The 17,421-nt window shown below is 38.6% G+C and overlaps 5 protein-coding genes across 6 annotated transcripts; 3 read left to right on the forward strand and 2 right to left on the reverse strand.

The window, feature by feature from the left end:
* The first annotated feature begins 56 nt into the window (after nucleotides 1–56).
* On the forward strand, nucleotides 57–2,978 carry Tace (ADAM 17-like protease Tace). The gene is made up of 2 exons (XM_011305465.1): nucleotides 57–352; nucleotides 523–2,978. The coding sequence occupies exons 1-2, from the start codon at nucleotides 298–300 to the stop codon at nucleotides 2,661–2,663; spliced, it is 2,196 nt and encodes a 731-aa protein (XP_011303767.1). The 5' UTR covers nucleotides 57–297; the 3' UTR covers nucleotides 2,664–2,978.
* A 275-nt stretch (nucleotides 2,979–3,253) lies between these two features.
* Wdr82 (WD repeat domain 82) lies at nucleotides 3,254–4,964 on the forward strand. The gene has a single exon (XM_011305466.1). It carries the CDS (start codon nucleotides 3,864–3,866, stop codon nucleotides 4,809–4,811), a length of 948 nt encoding a protein of 315 aa, XP_011303768.1. The 5' UTR covers nucleotides 3,254–3,863; the 3' UTR covers nucleotides 4,812–4,964.
* A 653-nt stretch (nucleotides 4,965–5,617) lies between these two features.
* Nucleotides 5,618–10,697, reverse strand: AspRS-m (aspartyl-tRNA synthetase, mitochondrial). The gene is made up of 10 exons (XM_011305470.1): nucleotides 10,590–10,697; nucleotides 10,190–10,453; nucleotides 9,606–9,974; nucleotides 9,352–9,528; nucleotides 9,056–9,235; nucleotides 8,887–8,976; nucleotides 8,559–8,771; nucleotides 8,282–8,491; nucleotides 8,035–8,218; nucleotides 5,618–7,829 (listed from the first exon to the last, which is right to left on the reverse strand). Exons 1-10 carry the CDS (start codon nucleotides 10,683–10,685, stop codon nucleotides 7,660–7,662), a joined length of 1,953 nt encoding a protein of 650 aa, XP_011303772.1. The 5' UTR covers nucleotides 10,686–10,697; the 3' UTR covers nucleotides 5,618–7,659.
* A 58-nt stretch (nucleotides 10,698–10,755) lies between these two features.
* On the forward strand, nucleotides 10,756–12,343 carry LOC105266954 (U6 snRNA-associated Sm-like protein LSm4). Its single transcript, XM_011305469.1, has 4 exons — nucleotides 10,756–10,978; nucleotides 11,096–11,137; nucleotides 11,224–11,322; nucleotides 11,732–12,343. The coding sequence occupies exons 1-4, from the start codon at nucleotides 10,976–10,978 to the stop codon at nucleotides 12,011–12,013; spliced, it is 426 nt and encodes a 141-aa protein (XP_011303771.1). The 5' UTR covers nucleotides 10,756–10,975; the 3' UTR covers nucleotides 12,014–12,343.
* Hel25E (ATP-dependent RNA helicase 25E) lies at nucleotides 12,188–17,413 on the reverse strand. 2 transcript variants are annotated; one of them, XM_011305468.1, is made up of 11 exons: nucleotides 17,322–17,359; nucleotides 17,139–17,170; nucleotides 16,117–16,351; nucleotides 15,706–15,926; nucleotides 15,139–15,322; nucleotides 14,773–14,891; nucleotides 13,535–13,666; nucleotides 13,307–13,453; nucleotides 12,957–13,094; nucleotides 12,755–12,872; nucleotides 12,188–12,664 (listed from the first exon to the last, which is right to left on the reverse strand). In XM_011305468.1, the coding sequence occupies exons 3-11, from the start codon at nucleotides 16,316–16,318 to the stop codon at nucleotides 12,651–12,653; spliced, it is 1,275 nt and encodes a 424-aa protein (XP_011303770.1). In that variant the 5' UTR covers nucleotides 16,319–16,351; nucleotides 17,139–17,170; nucleotides 17,322–17,359; the 3' UTR covers nucleotides 12,188–12,650. The 2 variants fall into 2 exon arrangements, with proteins under 2 accessions (XP_011303770.1, XP_011303769.1); XM_011305467.1 differs by lacking the exon at nucleotides 17,139–17,170 and having other exon boundaries at nucleotides 17,322–17,413.
* Between the last annotated feature and the right edge of the window lie 8 nt (nucleotides 17,414–17,421).

The raw sequence follows: 17,421 nt of genomic DNA on the forward strand, positions 1-17,421 counted from the left end.
GACAGGAATAAAATAAAAATTTAAAATAAATATTGAAGAATATGATATTAGTTGCAGATCTCTGGCGCCCTCACTGCTAGGGGGTAGAAACTAAAGTTTTCGGACTCACTGAATCATTAGATAACCTTGGAAACAGCAACCACATCCTATTTTACACTTTCCCTCTCCCACAACAATGTGTCATAATCGCAGTCACCTGTGCACAATGAACTCTCCACGAATTAAAATCAGATATCTCCAGAAATGCTGAAACACTGATTCATCATCAAAATTATGTGGGATTTACTCACTTGAAGAATGGGTCCAATAATCCTGCACCTCTTTCAACTGTTGTTCATCACTCATCTGTCAAGTACGTAAACAATTGAATATTTTTACAGTGGTATTATTTGTTTAGTCACTCTTTCAATTTATGGTGTGGAAAACAAAAAATTCAGTTCTAGCAAAATTGAAATGGCAAGTGGAGTATTGAACAGAAATATTATTAAAATAATAATAATAGTTTTAATAATTTTCTCGTAGATGGTCTCCACAGAAATCTGAAATACTACGAGACCCTGCACTCGTCACACCTTCACCACAGAATAGTAAAACGTGGAGCTACGACGAGCAGTCATCCCTACAACAAGATAAACGAGGTGGAATTCTACGCACATGGCCGTCACTTTCGCCTGATTCTGACACCACGACGTGAGGTAATCCACTCGAATTTTAAGGCTTATGAGGTGACAGCAGATGGAGAGGAGAAGACAATTCACCTGGACCACGACAGTTTCTACCACGGACGAGTATTCGGGGAATTGGATTCCCACGCACAACTGCACATCGACGATGGAGTGATGACTGGCAGCATCAGGATAGATGACCAGACATACCACATCGAACCCTCCTGGAGGCACCTTCCACACCTAGACAACAGCAGCATGATAATGTACAAAGCCTCAGACGTCAAGCTGAGTTGGGAACACGTGGACAAAGATGGCGAGGGTCACACCCATGGAGTTCCAAAGACCTGTGGATATGTGCAGGAAGGAAAAGAGCCTCCGGAGGATGACGAACAAGTTTTTACCAACATAACGTCGTCGAGGAAAAAACGCCAAGCTGAAACGTACGAGTACACACCCACCAAGACACGGTGTCCTCTGCTGCTCGTTGCTGACTACAGGTTCTACCAGGAGATGGGAGCCAGCAGCACCAAGACAACCATAAATTATCTGATCAGTCTCATCGACAGGGTGCATAAGATTTATAATGATACACTCTGGCAAGACCGTATGGAGCAGGATGGCTTCAAGGGAATGGGATTTGTTATAAAAAAAATTGTTGTTCACAGCGAACCGACACGAGTTCGGGGAGGCGATACTCATTACAATATGGTGCGAGAAAAATGGGACGTGAGAACTCTCCTGGAGGTATTCAGCAGGGAGTATAGTCACAAGGACTTTTGCCTGGCCCACCTATTCACAGATCTGAAATTCGAGGGTGGAATTCTGGGTCTTGCGTACGTCGGTTCCCCCCGTCGTAACAGTGTCGGTGGTATCTGCACCCCGGAGTACTTCAAAAATGGGTACACATTGTACCTGAATTCGGGGCTGAGTTCAAGTAGAAATCATTACGGTCAGAGGGTGATAACGCGAGAAGCAGACCTAGTGACAGCTCACGAATTCGGCCATAATTGGGGCTCTGAGCACGATCCAGACGTGTCAGAGTGCAGTCCAAGTGCCTCTCAGGGTGGATCTTATCTCATGTACACGTACAGCGTCAGTGGTTACGACGTTAACAACAAGAGATTCTCCCCCTGCAGTTTGAGATCCATAAAAAAGGTGCTGCAGGCAAAATCGGGGAGGTGTTTCTCAGAGCCGGAGGAGTCATTCTGCGGTAATCTGAGGGTCGAGGGTGATGAGGAGTGTGATGCAGGACTCCTGGGGACTGAGGACAATGACGCCTGCTGCGACAAGAATTGTAAATTGAGGAGAAATCAAGGAGCTGTCTGCAGTGATAAGAACTCACCGTGCTGTCAGAACTGCGCCTTCATGAGGCTTGGCATGAAGTGCAGGGATGCTCAGTACGCAACCTGTGAGCAGGAGTCAAGGTGCACTGGTGCATCCAGCGAGTGTCCAAAGTCACCACCAATGAAGAATGGAACTGCTTGTTTGGAGAGGGGACAGTGCAGATTAGGGAAATGTGTTCCTTACTGTGAGACCCAGGGGCTCCAGAGCTGCATGTGCGATACCATTGGTGATGCATGCAAAAGGTGCTGCAGAATGAGTCTCAATGAGACGTGCTTTCCTATTGATCCACCTGATATTCTACCTGATGGCACACCCTGCATTCAGGGATTCTGCAATAAGGGAATTTGTGAGAAAACCATTCAAGACGTCGTCGAGAGGTTCTGGGATATCATTGAGGATATTAATATTAATAAAGTCATCAGATTCCTCAAGGATAATATCGTTGGGGCTGTTATCATCTGCACTGCTATTGTCTGGATACCTGCTAGCTGCATCGTTAGTTATATTGATAGCAGGAGAATCAAGGATAATGAGAAAAAATGGCGGTGGAAAAACACTGATGCACTCATTCATCCTGATGATAAGAGGAGGGTCATTCAGGTTGGCGTACCATTCAGCGGAAATTTGGAGCAGGGGGAGATGGGAGGGTAAGAATCCTGGGGAGAGTGGACTGTTCAGTAGCGATGGTAATCGAAGAATCTGAGAGCAATATTGGAGATTAAAATTTTGGTATCTTGGATTCAGAGGTATTCCGCAAAAATTCATCTATTGGCTTCATTGAATTGCTACTTTTGATGTTTCATACGGAGTCTTAGTGGAAATGATACCAGTGGAACGGGATTTACTTATTTATGGGTTCTAGTCAGTATTCGATGCATGCCACTGCATCATGTGTTCATGTTTCGTTTGGATAAATGGTTTTTATAATTTTTCAGATTTAAGGGATAATAAAGATAATATAAGTGACGAAGTATGAGTTCTTGATTTTGTAAAGAAAAATTATTACATGTTTTTGCATAAAAAAAATAGATTTCCGAATTATTTAGAAAAAAAAATGTCATCATCGGAAATCCGAGTTTACAAAACATTTTTTTTTTCCAATTCCACGAATGGAAATAATTTAATCCGAAGGAGGATTATATTGATTAAAAAATGTCGTAATTTCCCGCGCTCCTCCATTTGCCCTCCACTGTATTCCCCACCCGAAATTCCCCAGAAAACTCCCCAGCTATAATATTTTGTGCTGGCACGACGGTGTGGATGGGGTTCTGTGTTCGGTTTTATTTTCCACTGAGGAATATCAGTCTTGTGCAAATCTCGAATATCCTCACTATTGAAAAAACAATTCCCTGAATCAGCCTCACAAGCCCCTGGTCAAAGTGTGCACCCAGTGGGTGCCGGTGACAAGAGGGTCACCCCTAGATAACGCCGTCGAGTCCTCAAGACTACCGGCGTTCCAACGGCATCAGCCAGCTTTATCCCCGCTAAAATTCACCGTGGAAATCACCGCCAAATCATCCAGACGTAGCCCTCAACCCTTAAACCCAAACAAACAACCCTCCACAATCATCAACACCCACAATACCTTCGACATCCTGAATATTCTCGATATTCTCGATATTCGCGATATTCTGGTGCTGGGGGCAGTCCCCTGCCCACTTGCCCAATAACCTCCAGAGACTCCTAGATCCCCCACCCCTCAACAGAGAAAAAAAACCATCACCACCCCATACGAAAAAACCCCAAGAATTCCACTGATTCCACCCACTCCATCCCCCATCACCCCCTTCACCGATTCCACGGAATTTACCTGCTGGATAAGCCGCAAGCACTGAAAAAAAATCACCAGCCATGAAGCTCGTGGACCACGTGGTGAGGTCCTTCAAAGTGGCCAAAGTCTTCCGTGAAAACACCGACAAAATAAACAGCATCGACTTCTCCCAGAGTGGTGACACCCTGATCTCCTGCTCCGAGGACGATCAAATAGTGATCTACGACTGTGAAAAAGGCACACAGATGAGAACAGTTAATTCAAAAAAATACGGTGTCGATTTAATCCACTTTACACACGCCAAGAACACAGCTATTCACAGTAGCACAAAAGTCGACGACACAATTCGTTACCTCAGCCTCCACGACAACAAATACATAAGATATTTTCCCGGCCACACGAAGAAAGTTGTCTCGCTTTGCATAAGTCCAGTGGAGGATACATTTCTATCAGGATCACTCGACAAAACCCTGAGACTGTGGGACCTGCGTTCACCAAATTGTCACGGTGTTATGAATGTCTCTGGTAGGCCAGTAGCTGCTTATGATCCAGAGGGGCTAATCTTCGCTGCTGGTGTTAATTCAGAGTGCATCAAGCTTTATGACCTCAGGAGCTTCGACAAGGGGCCATTTGCCACATTCAAACTGTCACAGGAGAAAGAGTGCGATTGGACTGGATTGAAATTCAGTAGAGATGGCAAGACTATTCTCATTTCAACCAACGGCAGCATCATCAGGCTCATCGATGCCTTTCATGGTACACCTCTGCAGACATTCACTGGACATCTCAATAACAAAGGGATTGCCATCGAGGCCAGCTTCAGCCCGGACTCGCAGTTTGTTTTCTCAGGATCAACCGATGGCAGAGTTCACGTGTGGAATGCTGACACTGGGTACAAAGTTTGTGTTCTCAATGGAGATCATCCAGCTCCTGTTCAGTGCATACAGTTTAATCCCAAGTACATGATGCTTGCATCTGCCTGCACCAATATGGCTTTTTGGCTGCCCACTGTTGAAGATACTGCATAAATTCAGAGGCAATCACTTCAACTTGAATTTATGTTCAACTGGACACGCCCCGGCGGGATGATCTCAGATGAGTTATGGGGACTTTTCATGATGATGATGTTTTTTTTTTGTTGTACAATATTGAGTGACGAATAAGGACACACGTGAAAACTGTGAGATGCATTTCTTTTTCTTTGTCTTCTCGTTCTGGTTCTCCTCTTCCTGATTTTTTTGGGGCTCGGGGGGGGGGGGGGGGATCTTTGGGGGAGATGAGAAGTGTGTGATAAAGACACGGTCAATAGATCTCGTAAGGTTTACCGATTAGTATTGACGATGTCTGTAAATAGACGATATTTCTTAGCCTTTAGGTTGCACTTGTCTGATATATTTGTGGCTCTGAGGATATCGTGGGCCTGTGAGAAGAAATCCAGGGTAGGGCGATTGTACAGTTCTGTTAAATATCGATTGGACTTGAAGTTTATTGATTTTACGAGAAAATCGATGGGGAACTTTTTTTATCGGTTGTTTAATTAGCTACTCTCAAGTTTTTTTTATGTTTTTACCGTGAATCTGTAGTTTTTTAGATAAATCGATTATTATGGGAAATGGTACGTTCGCCTGAAATTTGTTTATCACTTGGCTACTCATAGGGAACAACAGTTAGCCCCCCTCCTCCCTGGCCCCGTTTTTGATGAATTTTATTTGTATTATAAGGGACTTAAAAATTAATGGAAAGCATTTTTTTATCGCTTTACTCAAGAGAAATAGCATTTTTTCAATTTTCTTTTCACTCATAAATTGCATTTTTTTTACTTCATACATTTGAAAATGAAATTAGTTCCAGAAAGTTGAAAATAGTATTTTTTTTTAATTGAAAAAATGAAATTTCAATTGGGAATTGTTTTTCCCGCGAAGTGTTTAAAAAAATAATTTGAGTTTTTGCATATATCGCCGAAAGTAAGCGAGATAATGAATTTTTTGTCTGAATCTTTTTTATCGAGCTAATGAAGAGCAGCAAAAAAAGTTATTACAAAAATTTCGCTATTTCCCTTATTATCGGAGATATTTCGCAAAAATGTGATTGACATACATTGAGGTAATGAATAATGGGCAATAATTTATAAATGAGTCCTCTATAATAAAGTTCATTAAAATGACAAAGAGGGGGGAGGGGAAGGGGGACAGGGGGGCATTTATCTAATGTTCTCTGTGAGTTACTAATCTGGAAAACTAGATTGATTAGATAGTCGCTCTCCTCCAATGATTCTCCTCTTTTCTACCAATTAAACATTCCCCCTTGTCCTCTCATTTTAATGACAGTAGTCGAGGGAATATGAAATAATGACGAGTAGCGATTGAATCTACGTAATTACAATGTGATGAAAAAAAATTTATAGTGTGACAGGTATGAGTGTTGAGGAGGTGTATGTACCTATTTATCGGTATGGGCAAATTGATTATGCGAGTGTACGTGCAACCCTATGTAATATAGTATTTTTTTACACAAAAAAAAAATTATCAGAATTATTGTACGTAATTATAATTCAGGATTCATTTGTATTTGATTGTATAATAATTACAGATTTGAGAGACGAAATTAAACGGAGATGAATCATAACATGAATATTGATTAAATTGTCTATTAGTTAAGGAGTAAGAGGGAATGTAGGTTGAGGGTTATTTAAATGCCCTGATACCAATGTATATAATTGCATTTTCGTGCTAAGGGGACAAATTACCTGTAAAGATTAAATTTGCATTTTCAACATTCACAGTTTTCAAAATTTTAAGAAATTGGAGAAAATCAATTTTCAGAATATTTCGATGTTTTCTCCTCCACCCACTGTTTGTCAAGAAAATTCATTTGAATGTCATCACTAATTATTCTGAATAATTAGAGGAGATGCGTCCCTTTCCGTCCGCATAATACGATAAATTACAATTTATTTAAAACTAGAATAACAACGCAACAGCTGATTCTCCATAGTACGATAAAATCCGCAAGTGAGAATAATTGTCATTAGGTACAGACGATTGAATTGTAATTAATCATAATTTATGTTTGAGAATCTTCCAGGATGTCGAGACATCTGCATGCATTTTTTTAAGCCATGGGAATCGAATTTCTGTCCTGATTGGTGGTAACGAATCAATAATTACTAGTAATAAGTCACAATTCAACTGCAGGATGAATATCTAAGAAATCCTTGTACCCCCTGTTAAAATTTAATAAGTACAGAGTACGGAACTATTAGTTTGCTCAAATCAATCGATATTTAACAAAACTAAAATTCTCTTGGGTTTGATACCAGAATTTATTCTCAGACTAATTAAATTTTCCAACATTCTATCATTTTTTATTCTTCGGTCCTATAAAATTGACAAGATCGTCACTAACGTGAGCCCTTGTATATTTTTAATATATTTTTCTGGGGGTAGATTTTTTCCTCTGTCCTTTCCTCTCATTTCGACACAGTCATTACCCTAATTGCATCTGGATTTCAATAATTCGGGGAAGGGCTAGAGGAAATATTGATTTTTAGGGCTATTGTTCATCTAAGGTGTGATTGTGTGATTATTATGCGGTAGTAATTAATATCTCACAACTGTTAGGATATTTGTAACCAGAAAGAGTCACTGGGAGATGTGAAAATATTTCTAGGGAAATGGCAAAACGTCGTAATCGCGTTCTCCATGAAATTCATGTCCTTTTGTCATTTCACTATTGAATTCAATGTGTTAGAGACGATTTTTCAATCTTCATTTTCTGTAGTTTATTAGAAATTCCGTGGGGACATTTGAGAGGATATGTTTAATAAAATAAACTGCGTTTTATACACCTCAGGGAATTGTTTGAATTATTTATTTCTCATGATGTTTTACCAGCTGTCATTTTCAGGTGATAGAGAGTTTTTTCCTCGTCAGAGATCTCCGCCGGAGCTCCGGACATTAGATCTTTGCCATCTCCAGTCTTGGGGAAGGCTATTACTTCTCTGATGCTCGGGGAATCACACATTATTGATAGTAATCGATCCAGACCTAAATAAATAAAGCCATTCAAGTAAAAATAAGAAGTAAACAAATTCATAATTGATCATTTCACTTTTACTGGAGATCAATTATTATTTTTAAGTAAATCCCAGTAAACTGAGGAGCAAATGTCAATAGTTTCGTAGAAATTTTTGTGAATTGTTTTCCGATTTTTTTGTATTTGTGTATGGAATTATGAGTAATTGATCATTACCGAATGCAATTCCTCCATGAGGGGGTGCCCCACTCTTCAAGGCCTCCAGCAGATGCGTCATTTGAGAAGTATCAATATTTAACCAGTTTAATACTTTCTCTTGTAATTCTGCATCGTGAATTCTAATTGAACCTCCAGCTATTTCAGAACCGTTGAGCACCAGATCGTAATGCAATCCTCGAACCTTTGAGGGAAAATACCGAAATAATATTCCTTAAAAGACTTTCGCAAAGAGTTTAATTGTTACCTTTAGAGGATCACTTTCGAGGTACTGTACATCTTCAGGGTGAGGTGCAGTAAAAGGGTGATGGGTGGACGCGAGAGTATCATTATCAGTTTTTTCGAATAACGGAAAGTCCACAATCCACAAAAAATTAAAGCTCTTCGATCTTACCGGTAAACCCTTTGCTTCCATGATATTGCTAAATTCTTTAAGGACTTTACCAAGTAGTTTCCTCTGAAAAATAATTTATTAAGAGTTCAGACTTCTACTTTTTAATTATCTTAGTATTTTTAGTACTCACTGCATTGTCTTTATGCCCTTGAGCAATAAATACTGCATCATTCTCATGGATATTGAATTCCAGCTGGAATTTCGAAGCATCTATATTGCATTTACTTTCGAGTTTTTCCTGCCAATAGCCAGAAGCCTTCATTTGATTGAATACCACTTTCGTATACTTAAATTCCTTAATGAGTTCCATCATTTGTGTTTTCACAGAATTCGTAAGAAAATTCTGAAATAATATTGAATAATTCTTAATTGAAGATAAAATCCTTTAGATCAGAGATTAATTAATCAAGATTAATAATCAATAATAATTAATGTTGAACAAAGAATGGAGGACTTACAGATCCTTTTGGAATCAATAAAGCATAAACCCCAAAGTTTTCGACGTTATCACTCAATTTTCTTGTTAATAAATTTGTGATATTGTGTATCTGGAACAAAACAAAATTATTTTATCATTCGTAATAAATAAAATATTTATTATGCAGATTTATTGGGCAGGAGACTGACTCGATATGGAATCCGGAGATCTGGCTGATCAGATCCATACATATCCATGATTTCCTCGTACGTAAATCTCTTGAAAGGAACCGTTACGTCTCCAAAATCCTTCGGCCAGCAATTCGCAATCAGCTGCTCCACCATCGTCATGATTCCCTCTCGATCAGTGAAAGACATCTCTATATCAAGCTACAGGAGCATGAATTCAATGAAATTAATTCCCTCCTTTCCATTTTTCCGAATTTGAATGAATTCTGAAGAAAGACGTCACTAATAGATTTTCAGTTAATCAAAAAATAAATTACTTGAGTGAATTCCGGCTGACGATCCGGTCTCGCTGTTTCATCCCTGTAACACCTGGCAATCTGAAAATACCTGTCGATGCCTCCGACCATCAGTAACTGTTTAAACTGCTGGGGACTCTGGACGAGGGAATAAAATTTCCCTGGATGCTGGGTAGGGACGACAAACTCCTGTGCTCCCTGAAAAATCCCCCGTGGCCCCTTGAGTCCTGAATCTCCAATAAAGTCTGAGAGAAAATTATTTGATTTGATTTTACCCCTGGAGTTCTACGAAAGAGCGTGGGAGTCTCAACGTCGACGAATCCACAGTCGTCGATGAGGAAAAATCTCATTTTATTGAGAAGCTGAGATCTGACTCGCAGATTCCTCTGCAGAAAGGGAAACCGAAGAGCAAGGTATCGGTACTGCATCTGCAGGTTCTCCTTGGGGACATTAAATTTCCTGATGGAGAACGGCAGCTGGGGGAGGCACTCATTATGGACCTGAAGGGATTTGATTTTCACCTCGATTGCTCCTGTTCTCATTTCTGGATTCTCCTGTCCTGGGGGACGAGCCAGTACCGTCCCAGTGATGCTCAGGACACTCTCGAAGTACAGGTGCTTCACAATTCTTATTAAATCACTTTTCTGAAGACAAATTATTTTATTATCAATTCACCTGAGGATAAGTCCTCTAAATCATTTCAGAAAAATTAATTCCAATATAAAAATCCCTTGAAATTCACCCCAGAAAAAATTAAATGGTAAAAAGAATTTGATGATTATCGATTGATCTCGAAAGATTTCAGGTGAAGTTAAATTAAAAACAATGAGGGACTTATTTATAAAGTGAAGAATCTCACAGCATTTGGAATAATCAACTGTGTAGATCCATAGGAATCCCTCAGGATGACGAATTTTCCCATTCGATGGAACTCCATCCATCCACATAACTGAACATCTTCTCCAACATTTTCTAGAGTTAGCTCTCCACATGTATGAGATCGCTGAACGAATTTATTCACAGGAGCAATTTCCCTCTCGGTCTCGACACTCTCCAGGGCATTGGTCGAATTTTTGGTGTGCAATCTGCAGAAGGAAGTGGTGCACCTAGTGCAGAAGTCATTCTGCAACAAAAAATAATAGTTCCCTTTTCTTCATTATATTTTTAAAATTTTTGTGATGACACAAAACAGTGGAATCTCACAGAGTATCATCATTTATCTGTGGAATTAATTAATTAATTGATGGATTGGTAATTACCTTTATTCTACAATTATTTACAGAGCCTAGGACCTCCGAAGTCACCGGCACGATACATTTTTTAATTAAATACCGAGAGAATCTCGTTGTCCACATTTTCACTGAAAACACTGGACATAACGACCAATCAGGGGACGATCATCTGACAATGAGTTTTGGAGTGATTTTGAGGTTAAAATCCTCTGGATGAACGCATCGTCGTTTAGTTTACGTTGACATAACAATCTCTAAACAATTAACAAATCACTGAAATTACATTGTTGGAAGTAATTAAATCGCATCAACTGTTTTTAAAGAACTGCTGAATTATTTTAGTACTAAATAAAAGTGTTATTTTCATTAAAAAATTAACGTTTCCCCGGTGAAGGCGTCGATCATCAGCGAAAATGGTAAATGGCGCGTTTTTTCGTTACTATTAACTTTTTTAATGAGTAAATAAAATTCTACTGGTTGCATTAGGTCTCATTAAACTTTGGAATTACCTAAATTATTTTTTTGTGTTTTAGTTGCCACTCTCGTTGCTCAGAACAGCCCAGAATCATCCAATGGTAATTCGCCAATCTCCCCGGTCGTCATAATATTAATATTTATTATTTTTTCAACACAATGATTCAATTTTCATTGAATTTTACAGCTTGTGGAGCTGAAAAATGGAGAAACTTATAATGGACATTTGGTGAGCTGCGATAATTGGATGAATATCAATCTCAGAGAAGTCATTTGCACATCCAGGGTGAGTACAGATGATCATAAATTTGGGAGTATGGAGCAATATGGACACCAGTTTTGAATAATGCCATTAAATGAATGTGGATTGTTGCTACAACTTCATTTGCAGATGAATAATGCAACAACGTTGAGATGATGTATCAAATAAATTTTCATTGGATATCTCTCAGGAGATGGTAAACAGCGCAATTTTCATGTAGCCTCTTTTGTAAGTCTGATTTTGTTCTAGAAGAAAGATTCTTGGAGAAATTCTCCGATGTTCGTGAAAAGCTGCTGAATTTTTATGATGTCCATTTTACCCCACCCGTTTCTAATAATGACTCATAAAAAATTGAATTATAATCAATATTCAGTGGAATAAATTAACAAAATAATTGAAATGAAATAAAGACCTGAATAATGCCCTTGATTAGGATGGAGACAAATTCTGGAGAATGCCAGAGTGCTACATCAGAGGGAGTACAATAAAATACCTGAGGATTCCCGACGAAGTAATTGACATGGTGAAAGAGGACGTCCAGATGAAATCGAGGGGAAGAGGAGATATGAAGGGCCGAGGTGGACAGAACCAGAGAGGAGGGAGAGGAGGTGGCAGAGGTGGTGCATTTGGAGGACGTGGTGGTCGAGGACCTGCACCCCTCGGCCGTGGCGGTAATCAAGGGAACAAACCCCTGAATAAATCACGACCCAAGTGAATCCACATCTTCACCGTACTCCACCTAAATTTATTTAAATCTATTTTTTCATCCAAAATCATCAGTTTCTCCACTCAAAATTACGTCAACCATTCAGAGACATTGAAAATCATGTTGAAACGTTGATAAATGTTGTAAAGCTTGTAAAATAAATGATTAAAAAGAAATAATAAGTTTCATTCCTCAATTACGATTTTTATTCAAAAAATCAAATCACAATTACTTAAAAAAATTTATTAAGTCTAGACACTTCACTCAGGTGATAATTATCAATCAACCGTAGCAATACTTCGATAGAAGATAATTTGATAAATCAAGCAATATTATAAATAAGAATATACAGAGACGATGACCCACTGTGGACATAATAATCAATTGAATCCGTCGATGATATTGTCTTGATTGTTTTAATATTCGGGCGTTGCGTTTTCCTTCACGATTGGTTTTGTCATCGCCTTGTAATTACGGTGAAGAGACTTGATTCATACGATTGTAAAACCAAAAAATGTTCATAGACTCGTTAACGTGTTCTGTCATCTCTATGAACTCATTTATTGCGCCTTCCATTAATAATAATGGATTTATTAATGCCAGCGTGGCATACAAATGCTGATTCCATTCGGTATCGTCAATAATTTTATCGGCCTTCAACTGAAAAAATAATAATATCAATGGTAAATTATTTATCATAATCTCCTTTTTAAGAAAATCATTGAATACATATGCAATACGAAAACTTACTGTACGAGGCCAAGTCGATCTCGTCGGGTAATTCTGTGATATTAACGTCGAATCTCTCCTGAACGTCATTCAGGATTTTTGCGTCACTCTCATCACTGACGAGGGTAATTGCGAGTCCCTGGGAACAATAATAAACAATTTAATTAAAGACCAGACGTCAAAAAGCCAAAAATTCAGCGAAACAATCAATTTTTCTAATTACTTTGGTTCCAAAACGTCCAGCACGAGCGACTCTGTGGAGATATGTGTCAGAATCCTCGGGCATGTCATAATTGAAGACGATGTTGACTCTCTCGATGTCCATGCCACGACCAAAGAGATTTGTTGCTACCAAAATTCTCTGAAACCCAAGAATAAATTCCTCGATAAAGCAGTTCATCCCGAAAAGTTTCAAGAAGTTAATTTATTTATAATAATTCAGTAGAGAGTTCAAGAGTAAACATTCACGATGTGATCATGAGGTTGAAAAAGTCATCATTAGCTGACGAAATAGAAATTATTTGATTCAAACTACTGGCGTCATTCTTGAATTAATAATTGCCAATGTCTCACCTTCTGGAAATCTTTGAATTGCTGATATCTGGAGAGACGCTCCTCCTGGGTCATTCCTCTGTGGATTCCAATGGCTGGAAAATTTTGCTCTGTCAGAAGTTGCGCCAGGGCCATGCAACGCTGAACTGATTTCACAAAGATGACGACCTGTCACCAATTCCAAAAATATAATCAACTATACCTTTCACTGCAAAAGAATAAATCCAAATAGTTCCAAAAAAAATCTACCTGATTGAACTCCAAAACATCCAGCAGCTCAAACAACTTTTTATTTTTCTCATTCTCCTTCAACTTCACGTAATGCTGCTGGAGTCCATGAAGTGTGAGTTTGGCTTCATCATCGACGTAGACTTCCATAGGCTGCGCAAACAACAATAAAATGAGAAAGCCCATCCTAGACCCCCAAAAAGTCCTGACCAAGACGTAAAAAATCAATTCAATTCGTTTATACAAATGAAATCAATTCAATTCGTCGATCAAAACTGAGTCTTCAAAAACCGTAAATTTTAAAATAAAAAAAAAAGTAAAAATAAACCGCAAAAACTAATAGAATTAATTTAGTAACAAATAATGATCATTTTTTTCCATTTTCTCTTCTTTTTTTTATCATTTTCTTTTTCATTTTTTTTTCTCGAATCAACAACTGATCTTATCGTTGATGACATTATCACACTGGTTACATACGGTCCGGCGACTTCCATCTCAAGGTAGTGCCAACAACGTAAACACTCGGCATGTCAAGACCCTGACCAGAACTAAGATGTAGCCACCCAGGAATGCTCAGCCACAATATCCACAGCCCGTTGCCCAAACACTCCATAATCACTCGTCATTATTTCTCATCAGAGATATTCCTCAGGATATCGTCGATGGATCCCAAACCCCCACTGAATTCCCCTCATCCCTGAATTTAATTCCCCTAACGATTGTTTAACGCCGACGATCTAACTGCCTCTCTATTCTAATCGCATAGCCCCCAAGAGTCCTCTTGAATCTTCTTTCTTGCATCTTCTGTCTTCTTTTTCTTCTTGATGTACTCCTGCCCCCTCCAGCCCCCTCCAGCCCCCAAAAATAACTTCGCATTTCCCAGTTTTTCGATTAACGACCACCCACCCACCGATTTTTTTAACGAATCAAGGATTTTTGTTTTACTCATGTGGAGGATGATTATCGGATTTGGACAAAGGAGAGCTTTTGGGAGATTAACCTCAGGAATTTTATCGATTGGACAAGAGGATCCGGAATTATTGGATCATGGGGAAAAATTCAAGGGAATATAGTGGATTCAGCTTTGAATTCTGTTATTTGTTTTGTTTGTGGTTATTCTGGTTTCTCTAGCTAGCCTAACCCGCGAGAACACCCGGAGTATAATCGTGGTCTGAGCTCTCCCCTGGGTGTGAACTTGGGGATGTCCAGGGTGTGATCAAATTCAAAGATTGCGGTGAAGAGGAAGTTTGGCTAATTACATCTTGCATGAATTTCTTGCACACTGGACGAATATCCTTGGACAAGGTAGCGCTGAACATCATTACTTGTTTGCCGTGGGGAGTGGAACGGAATATTTCTTGTACGTCCCTTCGCATATCTGTGAAAACCCAGAAAAATAATTCATTACTGGAAATAATCGAGGAATTTGTCATCATGGGAGATTTTTTTTTCTCTAGTCAGTTGTGGGTGGTAGATATGTTTGTCATCATACGAGGCTATGATTATTTCAACATCATTCTAGAATTTTTCATTACTTATCACCGAGTTTTATTGCAAATTAAGACTTCCCGTATTTTCAAATAATTGATTTATCATTACATTCTCTGACTTATCAGATGACTTACCCAGTAATTCCAGCATTTTGTCGCACTCATCGAGGATGAAATGCTTGAGGTGTTTGAGGTTGAGCTTCTTAGTTCTCACCAGGGCGAGAATTCGACCTGGGGTACCCACCACGATGTGGGGACATGTGTTTTTCAAGACCTCTTCGTCTTTCTGGATGGGAAGACCACCAAAGAACACTCCCACCTGTAATTGCATTAGCAAATTGGAGATTTAATTGCTGTCTTTTCCCTGTCTTTTGGGTTCATGAGATTAGCTAGAACTTCGTCAGTAGTGGGTAGTGGTAAATGCAGTAGTCATCATATTAGGCTCAGACTTAGGCAACATCATTCAAAGATCTCAAATGTACTTGTCCAATTGTTTTCCAGGTTTTTTTTTTCAACAATAAGAATTTCTAATATTGAACGTGAGACTCAACAAAACGTTTCTTTACAATTGTATTGTGATATAATAATAGCAAACGGACCTCAAGCATTCAACAGCCCACGTAGAAAAAGAATTCAATGGAAAACAATTACTCAAGACTGAATCATTTCATGAAAAAATAAAATATAATATAAATAATTTACCTTGACTGCCGGCATGTATTTCGAGAATCTCTCATATTCTTTGCTGATTTGGAAGGCAAGCTCACGTGTATGGCACATGACGAGAACATAGACTTGATTCTCAGTGAGTTCAAGCTGTTGCAACGTCGCCAATACGAAAACTGCTGTTTTCCCCATACCAGACTTCGCCTGGCACAGAATATCCATGCCAAGAACAGCTTGTGGAATGCATTCGTGTTGTACTGTCAACAAAAAGAAAAATTAATTACCAAAAGTTCCAGAATAATTCAGAAAATATTTCTGGGGTTTTAATCACTCAGAGAGATTTTTCTCAGTCACTGACAATCTGTTGTCCCTATCTACCTCGTAATTCTCATCATTTGTTTCCTAATTTTTATCGGTTTATTCGAAATAATTCGTGGAAATAGTCACCTTCGGAGGGATGCTCGAAACCACAATCGACAATGGCCCTCAATATCTCTGGCTTCAGCAGAAAATCTCTGAATCCACTGCTGTGAATAGACACATATGTTCCCTTAACTTCCTTCTTTGCCGGGACGTCACCACTTCCATCAACAACTGCCTCAGTCTGCTCCTCATCCTCGTAATCCAAAAGATCGTCGTTGTCAGCCATTCTACTGGGGATCCTCTTCAATATACGTTAACCCTGTGAATTAAAAAAGCAAAATTTAACCACTTGAACTCAGTTTATTACAGGATTCAATGAATATTTACTGTCTTTCAATTTTTCAATACAAAAAATCATAATTTTTTAATTAACGAAGTAACGAGAATTTGACGGTGAAAGATTAAACTGCCAAATAGGATTTCAAATTTATTATGATCTCGAGTATTTATGAGCCAATTTTGTTGATTAATTATGTAAAAAAACCAATCCGCCATTTTCGGCCTCGTGTTGACTTGTAACGACGCACAAAGCCCTTAGGTCTTAAAAATATATTTTTAGAACCGAAATAAATTAATCAAACGACATAAAATTCCCCGAAACAGAATAATCCAAATATTTTTCAATTTAAGGCAAATATTTTTAACGTTTTCTCAGTTATCCACGTGAAATAAATACCAAATATTTCGGTATGACGAAAGAAAATAATACAAATTCTTCTTTAAAAAAACAACAATAATAAGGAGCGATTAATACAGATTTAATTGTGAAAATAGAAACTGAGAGAGAGAGAGGCAGCATTATCTTTAATCTCGAATGTTCCTTTGAGATTATAATTTTCACTATCAATTATGTAAACGAAATCCGCCATTTTCGGCCTCGTGTTAACCTGCACCGACGCCCAAAGCCCTCCAATTTTCAAAAACATTTTACAATCCACAAAACTACTCGATTCTTGCAAATCTGACTTCACACATCACATAAATCCAGATCCACAAACAGATAATTAATACAAATAATAATAACAAATTAAACAGCAAATTCTTACAAGGCCAAATAATTTGCCTACGTGGCGTCGGCCTGGCAAAACACCAAAATTCGTCGAATAACGGAGTAATAACAGAAAATAAATCCTTCAATGGCATCTCCAATAATTGATTAGTCATAAAATCGTATCAATAACTGTCGATCGCTATTAAAAATACCGATTAATTATGGATTACAAACTCACCAACGAACTCACAACTGCCTGATGCCGTGATAAACAGGACACTAACAGTTAAAAAAAATGGCTGCTATTTCTGACGCCTTTCTGATCTAAAATCTGAACT

The sequence above is a fragment of the Fopius arisanus genome, unplaced genomic scaffold (assembly GCF_000806365.1).
Source record: "Fopius arisanus strain USDA-PBARC FA_bdor unplaced genomic scaffold, ASM80636v1 scaffold00043, whole genome shotgun sequence".
Lineage (NCBI taxonomy): Eukaryota > Metazoa > Arthropoda > Insecta > Hymenoptera > Braconidae > Fopius > Fopius arisanus.